The sequence below is a fragment of the Schistocerca serialis genome, chromosome 2 (assembly GCF_023864345.2).
Source record: "Schistocerca serialis cubense isolate TAMUIC-IGC-003099 chromosome 2, iqSchSeri2.2, whole genome shotgun sequence".
In the NCBI taxonomy this organism is placed as follows: Eukaryota; Metazoa; Arthropoda; class Insecta; order Orthoptera; family Acrididae; genus Schistocerca; species Schistocerca serialis.
In genome coordinates this window covers 785,633,657-785,645,677 of record NC_064639.1, presented here as the reverse complement: position 1 = coordinate 785,645,677, position 12,021 = coordinate 785,633,657, and the positions used below count along the sequence as shown (strand labels likewise).

Here is a 12,021-nt window from a genome sequence, read left to right as displayed (position 1 = left end):
TACCAGTGAAATTCTGGGATGACTGTGAAAGTGTTGAGGAAAATTCCCCTGGGTTGTTACGGTTACCGAACGCTACCATGGCAGATAGTGAGAATTATTTTAGTGGAGTATGGCTACCCTTGGCAGTTAGTAACTGTTTTCTTCGACTTGAACTCAGAGTTGCTAATGTATGCGAAAAAAACAGCAATTACAGAGCAATTAAAGATGTTACTGTGAGTTACTAACTCCATCCTTACTCTCTCCGTCCATCTCTCATTCCTGTCCAATTCGAAAACGATGACGTTGTAGGATGAGAACGGTATTCCAGAAGAGGCTGTAAATGTTCGTTCGAAATAGAGCACAGTCACATATTTAACATTTTTTGGGTAGTATAGGCAATAATCAGCAAAGTTGGGACGTATTTTCTCAGTTTCACCCCAAGCTAAAAACTCAACTGCTGATTGGTTTTGAACCTATGAAGCACCGGCGTCAATCGTATGCGACCATTGTTGATACCATAATGATGGAAGAGCATTATGAAGCTTTAAATAAACATCATCATATTTCATCAGGTTTTATTTAGTGCGAATTAACAGTGCGAGTTTTTTTGAAACTTGATCTGGAGCTGAAAGATATTTTCAGAAACAAGGTCTCAGACGGAGGGCGATAAATCTTATGTCTTTGACAGTGTTGGAAGCGTAACGGCGTAATGGCGCATTGTTAATGTGCTAGAGTGTTGCAAAATATGTCAAGAGATAAATAGAACAAAAACGAACGCACTCGACCGGCCTCGTTTACTTCTCGGTCCTTGTTGAACACTGGATTATGTAAAAGGAACATAATTCATCTTGAGTAGGTTCTTTCGTTCAGATTTGATTTTGCTCTTATTTCTCTTTTTACTCTTTCTTCAATAATAGCTGTAATAGTTGTCTAGAAACATCGGTAGCGAAAGAAGGCTTGACTTACAGCTCGAGCTGGAACGGCACACATGGTATTTAAGAAGTTATTTATGGGCGAATGAAAGAATAAATCAGACGCTGTTTTTAGAATAGTGAATATTTATTGCTTTACAGACTCTTTTTGAATACACATAGAAGACAAATGATCTCCTCCCGGAGCCCCTCACGTGCCAAGATACGAATCTGTACAGAACTTGGCACACTCGAAGAACATTATTATGAGACGCTACACACACACACACACACACACACACACACACACTAACGTGAGCACTCTCAGGCACACACATTCAAACTGGATAAAAAAGAAAAAAACAAGTGAGGAATGTTAAACTATTCAAACGTCTTGGAGCATAAGCTAAGATACGCTGGCCTCACGAGAATTGCTGGCAGAGAAAGTATATTGCGAAGTACCACCAGCTCCTGTCTCCAAGTGGTTTCTCTGCTATTTATAGCCGTATCCTTGATCACATATTTGTTGTTGTCTCTAAATCATGTTTTTATAATAACATTTTTTTATCTCATGGCACTAATTACAGGTTACTGACGAAAATTAATATTAAAAAAAACAGAGATCGGAGAAACAGAAGCCACATGGGCGGCTTTACTACATAGTTATATCTAATTAATACTAAATGGCGGCCATTAATAGCAGAAATGAGTTATACGGATACTATTTCAGCCAACATCCATAGAAAGAAGTTGCTCAAAAACACTTATTGCCCAGCATGAAAGTATCGAATTTCGTAACCAACAGCAAAATGTATTTTGTAATATCACTGAGAGATTATTAATAATAGGCAGACGACCCAATCACACAATAACTTCTAGATCACGGAGCAGGCGGTTCACTTGTGGCATGCATTTAAATAAATTATGTTTTCTTTGAAGCCACAAAGAACTTCTAACTCATTAAAGACTACGGCACTGTATGATTGTTAGATGGTTGTTTGACGATCGGCATTTGTTTTCTACCTGTTGTGCTAAGCTTCTGTTCATCACTTTTTCCACTATATTTTCCATAGAAATTACTTATGTACCTCATGAAAGAATTTCCTCTTCAGTGGATGTGTGAACTCCATCGACAATTGGAACTGTGTCTACTATAGAGTAGTAATTCCTTTGCTGGTGTAATTGAGGATTTGTATTTAGAACTTTCTTTTACTTTTTGCCTGTATCTGCCAATTTACGTCTCGAGGGCAGTGTTTAATTTCCCCTGGCAGATGAAGAAAGTAATCGACGACTCTATCATACGAATGAGAATTAACGCACACCTTTGTGACAGATTTCTTATATTCACTTAAATTTGAGCACACTTACGGTAAACTCTTCACCTAGGTTTTGCCTTAGGAAGAGTTCAAATACAAGGAGGCGTATTTGATTGAAGACACAGTATTTACCGACTAACTTAACTGTGATATTTAAAAGAAAATATTCAAAATTCGAAACCAAATAGCTGAAATATTCGGAATTCAGTTGCGTCCGAGCGTTCTCGTCAGCGGTTAATTAACTTTTACCATCTGCTGGAAATCCGACTGGGGCTAAAGTACCGCAAGTGATTAGAGATGTACGCAGCAGGCGCAAAGTCGGGCCCACTGAGGCCGCCGCTGGCCTAGTGGCAGCCGCAGCTCTCGGCTACCATTCCCTCGAAGCTCTTCAGCACGACGTTGTGGCTGTCGTCGAAATAGAGCAGAGTGAGTGGCTTGAGGGCTGCTGGCACGCAGCTGGGTCGCACCACGTCGGCAGCCAGCCCCAGCTGACGTGCCAGGCTCTGCACCGTAGCGTGGTTGGTCGGCCGCTGGCTCTGCCCGAGGGGGAAGTCGCAGTGGCCCCGGCACTGATACGCCGCGTACCTGCAACCACATTCCAAAATCGTCCATCTTGTTTACAGTACAGTACGATTACTATGGTGAGCATATTCTTCAGACATCAGCGATTAAGTTCTGCCCACTCACACAAGTCAGATTTCTTCGCTATTCGAATAATTGGTATTTGTTCTGGATCACAGTCTGTTTTGGATCACAGTCAAATGTACGGCGTTTTACTACGTCTCTCAGGCGTTTTCTCGTCAACTGTTGATGTAGCCATCCTGACCCGTTGACATATTTACCAAAACATTTAGGATGAAGATAAAATAGCTCGGTATTTAACCCTCCGCTGATGAGGAGCTTGTTGGAGTTGGAGCACAAGTTCGCATAGACAAGAATGAAGAGCGAAATTAAGAATCCTTTTCAAAGAAACCATTCCAGCATTTTTGTGAACAGATTTCTGGAATCTGCGGGAAACCTAAATCTGGGTAGCTGGACGGTAGAAACCGCCCTCTCGTGAATGCTCGTCCAGTACCTTAACCACTGCACGAAAGCCCACGGTGACCGAGAAGTCGCACACATCAGCCTCAAGTAGCGAAATAAACTTTGTAATGATGTCTTGCTGCATGATACTGTTCACCACATTTTTAAACGAAATGTTATATGGCACACCAACACTCCAGTTTTCTGACAGTGCAGGGTGTTTTCGTGAAAAAAAACATGTCGATTTTCGGTTGTGTTTTGAGTGTTCATGTGACCACGAAGGTGAAACACGCCCAGTTCTGCGTCTCCATGGGCATCAGCAATTGACCAAAACCATGTACATTAGCTATACGCTTTTCTTTATCTTGTGCCTTCAGTTACTGCACACTACGAACATGCTACACACAAAATTTTAACTTCAGAATCGCTTTATGAACACTACCGAACGAAATCTGAGATTGGAAAAATAGTCGCTTAAAACTTTTCGGAGGTGAACGCTGCGTCACAGTCTTCACCTCAGCCGGCATAGAGTTCACCAAAGTAGCTGGTCTTCTGCTTCTTTTCATGTCTACAGTTGATCCGCATTTCGGTAAACGACGATTATTCTCGTTATTGTTGAATTTTCAGTTCTGCGGTATCTGGATATTTCCAACGACCTGCGCTTACAATACGTGAAAACTAAGAACTGGCAAAGTACTGTTGAACAACTAAAAGCAGTTTCTCTTGAGAAAACGACATATATACCAATCAATGAACAGCACAATACTACAGATGTCATATGACTTGTGCCCGTTACATTGGAGTCTGTTTGTTGTCGATAATACCCTTACTGATATCTTGTGATGGCTGATCAAACAAATGCAATGTAACTGCTATTTACACACTCATTTACGAAACATAATTAAGAAAGACGGTACGGTGAATGAACAATTTTAGCAGCAACTGCTGACGCCACAACCATTTGATATAATTTGTCCGATAGTCTGATCCATCGAGAGGGTAGCGTCATGTTTGAACACGCTCTGACTTCTCAGTCAGGGTCCAGAGACGCTAGAGTGAGGTTGTGTTTAGTGTGTCTGTCGGCGCATCGTGGATTTCCAACAAAGAGCGAACATTAAGACCTGGTTCGAGTTGCAAGAAAGTGCCAAAGAAAGCCATGAAATGCTGAAAATTGGTGTATGGCGATAATGCTGTAACTCTGAAGACAGTACAAGTGGTATGAGCGATTTAAAAGAGGAAACGAGTCTGTAGAAGACGTAACTTTCGGGACATCCATTACCCTCAAAAACGGATGAAAACGTGTAAAAAGTGGCAAAAATTTTTCGTTCAAACAGGCGAATACCTATTCGACAGCTTATCGAAGAGGTTATCGTGCCGTAAGCGCCAATACATAGCATTTTAAACGATAGTTTGTAAATGAGGCGAGTGAATGCGAAATTTGCTCCCCGGCATTTGAGTGAATGAACAGAAGGAAAATGTTGTGTCAGTTTGCACGGAATTGAAGGATAGTCTTCAATTATGCCCGAAGAGACATGGTGCTAAATCTCCAAAATTGTAACTGGAGATGAAACTTGCGTCTTTGGGTACGATCCTGAGACGAAAATTCAGAGTTCCCAATGGAAAACCATCAAATCTCCTCCCCTTAAAAAGGCACGTCAATCAAAATCGGATATTAACGGCGTGTTCAGTGTTTTTTCCGATAGTGAAGGCTTAGTGCGATCAGAGTTCGTTCCTTGGGGAACAGTTATAACGCCGAGTTTTACAAGGACATACTGCAACGTTTGCGAAACAATATGCGAGACTAGGAAAATGGGCCAATGGCTTCCTTCTTCATCCGGACAACTTGCCGTGCCAATTTCGCTTTTAATTCGCGAGTGTTTGGCCGGAAACAATGTTCCTGTCTGTCCACATTCACCTTAATCCCCAGATTTAGCACCATGTCTCTTCGGGCTCTTTGCAAAAATTAAAATCGTTTTTAAAGGAAAAAGTTTTTACACTCTTCCTGACACTGAGAAGGCTATACAGCGCAGCTGAATGCCCTTCCAAAAGACGCTTTCAGAAATGCTTGCAGTCATGGATTCAACGATGGGATAATTGCATTGCTATCCAAGGACAGTACTTTGAAGGAGATAAAGTCAATTCCATGTGAGCTTATTACTTCGTCTCTACTAAAATTATTCACCGTATTTTTTTATCACACCTAGTATTTTTATGCGAGCGACTTTTCGATCGCGCTTTGTATTTAGAAAACTCGACGTGACTTAAATCGAATCTACTGGGTGTTGACTTAATAGCTAGTCTATAGGATTAATCTTCGCCGTATACAAGGGCCTGAGATAAAACACAAGTGCAGCTCCCTTTGTGTACTCACAAACATTAATGTCCCAGTACGAAGTAGTATTTTTAACAGATGGCAGCACTGTTAAATTCTGCCATGCTGCGATAATATCTACATCTGCATGACTACTCTGCAATTCACACTTAAATGTCTGGCAGAGGTTCATCGAACCACCACCTGACTATTTCTCTACCGTTCCACACCCGAGCAGCGGGAGAGAAAAACCACCACTTACATCTTTCCGTGCGGACTCTGATTCTTCTTATTGTCGTACGGTGTTCATTTCACGCTGTGTAGGTGGACGAAACAAACTATTTTCGCATTCGGAGGAGAAAGCTGGTTATTGAAATTTCGTGAAAAGATGCCCCCCCCCCCTCCCCCAACGAGAAATGCCTTCGTTTTTATGATTAATACCCAAACTCGCGTATCATGTCTCGCGATAATATAATGTTAGCTGTGCTTGTCTGAACTTTCTCGATGCCCATAACGCGCAGCAAAACTCCAGAAAAGAACGGACGAGAGTAGTGCAGGCAGTTTCTCTGGGTGATATGTTGCATCTTCTAAGTTTTTTGCCAATAAATTACAGTCTTTGGTTCGTCTTCCCCACGTTACAATTTAAGCTGTTTCTAATTGTGATCCGTAGGTATTTTATTGAACTAACAGCCTTTAGATATGAGTGATTTGTCGTATAATCTAAATTTAACGAATTCCTTTTAGTACTCATGTGGACGATCTCACACTTTTCATTATTTAGAGTCAATTGCCTCTTTCCGCGCCATGCCATCAAACTGTTTGAATGATCAGTTTGTTTTTCTCAACCATGCTGTAGTCGCTCGCAACTAAAACTGCCACAAAGTAATATGGAAGTTAAATATTGCGAACAAGTAAATGGCGCTGTCCGTATTCTGAAATGTTACAATTTTTATTTCTCTTATTTATTATCGAGCGAGTAGCGTCGCGATTGACGCGACACATCGGGAGGATCATCCTTATTGACATTTTCAGAACGAACATAATGCCGGCTGCAAATGACCGATCTCACTAAAGTAACTATTAGAATATCAACCTAAATCACATTTCTGGAGGCAAATTTGATAAAAGGTTTTCAATATACAATGCCGTACACTTCACAGTGATCTGAATTTGGTCCGAAAAGAACTAGTACGAGTTTAACAAACCTCGCAGCATAATATCACAGAACATCTTATACGAAAACTATGTGTTCGAACGCTCATGAAGATGACTTGCTCTAACACTTTTGAAAATTGTAGTGCTCTGGAAGAAGTACCGAATAAATACAAACTATTAAGATTTATACAACTTCGAGCCAACAGTAAATAGTTAAGACTTCAGAGAGATAACAGACTGTCAATGTTACGCTGAACTCAGCCACTGAAGAGCCACCAAACAAGACAGAAACATGAAAGTATTATCTACCTCCGGAAAAAGTGTTTTCATGCCGTGATACGAGGTATTTCTGATTGTGCAGCATTCTCACAGATGTCAGTGATACGAGTGTGATACTAGTGGAAAAACAGAGGGTCTACTCTACGATGACCGGATGCTGGTTTAGACATTGTAGAGATTAGAATGCCCGCCATCGTGTTTAATGGACTGTTGGGTTCAAACTATGATCTCGTCTCGTAAGCACATAGACAGCAACTGCAAATTTTAAAGCCCAAACTACAGATGTCGTATTATGGAAGGATAATTGCCAGCCAAATATGACGAGTAGTGTGCCAGCTTTCTTTGAAGAGCATTAGATGCAACTGCTTCCCAGTCCAGTAAGTTTATTTTATATTTCGCCAAACGAAAATTTATGAGGTTGTTGTCTGTTGTTAACTTGTTCCTCACTCGCGATATTTACCAGTTCGACACGGAGCGGTAGCATTTCGTCAGAATATACACTCCTGGAAATGTAAAAAAGAACACATTGACACCGGTGTGTCAGACCCACCATACTTGCTCCGGACACTGCGAGAGGGCTGTACAAGCAATGATCACACGCACGGCACAGCGGACACACCAGGAACCGCGGTGTTGGCCGTCGAATGGCGCTAGCTGCGCAGCATTTGTGCACCGCCGTCGTCAGTGTCAGCCAGTTTGCCGTGGCATACGGAGCTCCATCGCAGTCTTTAACACTGGTAGCATGCCGCGACAGCGTGGACGTGAACCGTATGTGCAGTTGACGGACTTTGAGCGAGGGCGTATAGTGGGCATGCGGGAGGCCGGGTGGACGTACTGCCGAATTGCTCAACACGTGGGGCGTGAGGTCTCCACAGTACATCGATGTTGTCGCCAGTGGTCGGCGGAAGGTGCACGTGCCCGTCGACCTGGGACCGGACCGCAGCGACGCACGGATGCACGCCAAGACCGTAGGATCCTGCGCAGTGCCGTAGGTGACCGCACCGCCACTTCCCAGCAAATTAGGGACACTGTTGCTCCTGGGGTATCGGCGAGGACCATTCGCAACCGTCTCCATGAAGCTGGGCTACGGTCCCGCACACCGTTAGGCCGTCTTCCGCTCACGCCCCAACATCGTGCAGCCCGCCTCCAGTGGTGTCGCGACAGGCGTGAATGGAGGGACGAATGGAGACGTGTCGTCTTCAGCGATGAGAGTCGCTTTTGCCTTGGTGCCAATGATGGTCGTATGCGTGTTTGGCGCCGTGCAGGTGAGCGCCACAATCAGGACTGCATACGACCGAGGCACACAGGGCCAACACCCGGCATCATGGTGTGGGAAGCGATCTCCTACACTGGCCGTACACCACTGGTGATCGTCGAGGGGACACTGAATAGTGCACGGTACATCCAAACCGTCATCGAACCCATCGTTCTACCATTCCTAGACCGGCAAGGGAACTTGCTGTTCCAACAGGACCATGCACGTCCGCATGTATCCCGTGCCACCCAACGTGCTCTAGAAGGTGTACGTCAACTACCCAGGCCAGCAAGATCTCCGGATCTGTCCCCCATTGAGCATGTTTGGGACTGGATGAAGCGTCGTCTCACGCGGTCTGCACGTCCAGCACGAACGCTGGTCCAACTGAGGCGCCAGGTGGAAATGGCATGGCAAGTCGTTCCACAGGACTACATCCAGCATCTCTACGATCGTCTCCATGGGAGAATAGCAGCCTGCATTGCTGCGAAAGGTGGATATACACTGTACTAGTGCCGACATTGTGCATGCTCTGTTGCCTGTGTCTATGTGCCTGTGGTTCTGTCAGTGTGATCATGTGATGTATCTGACCCCAGGAATGTGTCAATAAAGTTTCCCCTTCCTGGGACAATGAATTCACGGTGTTGTTATTTCAATTTCCAGGAGTGTAGTATGTACTATTCAGTCACACATGCACATTTCTGTTTATTGACGTGTTGTTTCAGAAGATAAGGATCCCTTATCAAGATTCAGTTAGTGATGAAATGGTGGTTGTTTGAAATTCGATAATTGATGCATGTCATCCGAAACCGGTTTCCATTAAATTGTAATATGCAAATGCGACTGTATACTGCGTTCTTGCTTGTCATTGTCCTTGAGCAACAACTATTGATGCTTTATGGACCCACTCGTACATTGCATACAAAGGGGAATTTCCAAGTAGAATATCACTAGTCTTTCCGAGTCGATGGCACGAAGTTTAGAGTCTCTTTCTATATTGTATCTGAATTTCATAGGCTTCACACCATGCTTAATTATTAAAGGCAGTAATCACGTACGTCCCCCTTCGTAGCTGAACAGTCAGCATGTCTGACTACAAAGCGGAGGACGCAGATTCAGTTCACGATTCTGCCAGCAATTTTACTTGTCGGGAGCACTTGAACGGGGTGCAGCCATCTTCTTGAGGCCAACTGTGGAGCTACGTCAAGGGCTGGAAAGAGGCTATGTATGGCAGACGTTGAAACGGTGGCCGGCCAGCAACGCGTTGTCTTCTAGGTCTGATCACGAGTTGAGTGAGAAATCATATGCACGTCTTTAATCATTCGTGAACTATAATTTACCTGATCAATGGTATAAAGTTCATTTCAAACTCATCTATTGGCGGCAGCTTACTTCACAGGGAGCCTGCATAGCACGAGATTGTTGTCATGTAATGAAAAGCAACAGTTCCGCGACAATGCCTTTCCAATATATCGCACCCATTAGAAAAGATGTTACACCTAGGCAGTATACACAATGACCTTTATTATAAACTTGTGCTGGATTTCGCCAGGAGAACTGAAAGTAACGGATGCCCCTACCGTTATTGATGTATGTGAAGTGTCTTTAGGGTGTACCTTGAGGCAGCTTATCAGCTGTACTCCTCATAATTAATTGTCATCAGTCTTGCTGTCGACTCGTTGTTAGGCCATCAGTTTAATTATCTGGCACCTGACCATGTCAAATAACTTTGATAAGGGGTGATAGATTATAGGGTGTATAAGACTCTACATGTGCCAAAACAGGATCAGTCTAAAATGTAATTGAATCAGAGGTGGAACAAAAAATTGTGTCTACAGTAAGATACAAGTTAAAACAGCAAATGCCTGCTCGCAGACAGGTGTCTACGACGTACATAGTACATTATGAAATTAGTTGAAAGCAGCGTACCGACACACGAAAGAAGCCACAAGCCACAGGCGCATGACAACAGATCCCAACAAAACGGATAAACCTGCATGAGAAAGGATGGGTACATCCGCGAGCAAGACGTGTGCGTTAATGGGTCAGGGACAGAAATCGTATGGACTGGGTCAGACAATGAGGATGTGCGAGAACTACAACAGCCAGTTATACAGTGAGAAGTAGGCTTTCGATGTCAATTCATTTTGTTCATTCAGATTTTTATTGGAGTGTTGCTTGTACCCGTAGAGTTATATTTCCTCCAGAAGATTCAGTAGGCGATCCGTCGGCAGTATTTAGGGCTTGCATCTTTTTATCTATATTGGTTACGGCATGCTTGCATTCAGTAACATGTAGACCAAATGCAGTTTTGTCTACCCGTCTGCTCAGTATAAAATGCATTACAGTCATTGCAGTGTATTTTGTCGACTGCTGAATTTGGAAATTTGTTATATTTCTTACCTTTATTGCTTTTAAGTTGAAGTTTCGGAGCATTATGTATTCGAAAACTACATCTGACGGTTTTTTATTTTCTTCTTTTTTCTTTATCTTATTGTGTGGTCACATCACAAAGCTATCTGAAAGCTATCTGAATAACAGTTCATGCCCTAGTTATAAACTTAATAAAATATTGTAAGTGAAATTGAAAGCAGCATACACGATTCACGAAAATTTGGAATTTAAGAACAGTTGTGAATTTTCTGAAGCTATCAAACATATAATCATTGCTGATTATGCAACATAACATCAGACATCGCGTGGTATCACTAACCTTTATGTAAATGTTCTCATTAACGAAACCATTGAGCTTGTAAAGCATAATATACGGCCTCATAAGAAATGTAGTGCAACAGAAACCATTGTATTCAATGAAATGCATGCACTTGTGCTGTCCTACAACTTATTCTCTTTCAACAATAAAAGAGATTATCAAAAACAACGTCTTGCTATGGGCGATAGATTCGCTGACACACACCAGATATTTTTATTAATGACTTAGAAATAAAGTTTTTAATAAATCCCAAAACTGTAAAGATCAGATAGTTTACTGTAAACGCTATGTAGACAACATCTTAGTAATATTAAAAGATAACACAAACAGTATCAACGGCTCTATGCGATAGCACCCCAGAATTAACACTACCATTAAAATAGAGAAAAACATTTCCATTAACTATTTGAACCTGACGACCACTGAAATTGACAGCAGATGTGTTAGACTTTTATACAGGGTGTTTCCGTAGGAGAGTGCAAATTTTAACAGGAGATAGAGGATGCTCCACTGAACGATTTGTGCTAGGGAACCTGAGGTTGGAGAAGCCAGCATAAGGAGATAACAGGGACAAAATCACATCATTGTGTACTTTTTTATTTACATTAGTTACAGTTAACAGCAAATACTATAACTGACACAGTGAACGTACCATTGGTACCGTATCTTACAAAATGTGCTGAAACTGACGGTCCTCAAGCTCAATGCAAGCGTGACATCGGTGACCTGACAAATATTCGTGGTGTGTTTCGAATCACATCACAGACAGCTACAATTCTGGCAGCTAATTGGATCTCCGTATTCACCAGGGTCTCATACACAAATGACTTTAGATATCCCATTAGAAAACAAACAGGGGATTCAGGTCAGTTGACCTTGCAGGCCATGGAATAGAACCTCCCATTCTCATCCAGAGACCAGGAAATGCAGCATTGAGATGTTTGCGGACATCCACACTGAAGAGAGGCGGTGCATCGTTATGTTGTATCCATGTCCTCTCACGAACAGCCAAGGGTATGTTCTCCAACTCATACAGAACTCTTCTCACGAACCTCAACTAAACAAAACCTGCATCATGACTT

General features: G+C 42.6%; 1 protein-coding gene across 1 annotated transcript in view; it reads right to left on the bottom strand.

Moving 5' to 3' along the window:
* Positions 1-1,016: 1,016 nt before the first annotated feature.
* LOC126458006 (bone morphogenetic protein 5-like) overlaps positions 1,017-12,021 on the bottom strand; it is a 153,655-nt gene continuing 142,650 nt past the window's right edge. Inside the window, exon 6 of the mRNA XM_050094780.1 lies at positions 1,017-2,791. Within this exon, the coding sequence (XP_049950737.1) occupies positions 2,551-2,791 (241 nt within the window). The 3' untranslated portion in view covers positions 1,017-2,550. The remainder of the gene's footprint in view (positions 2,792-12,021) is intronic.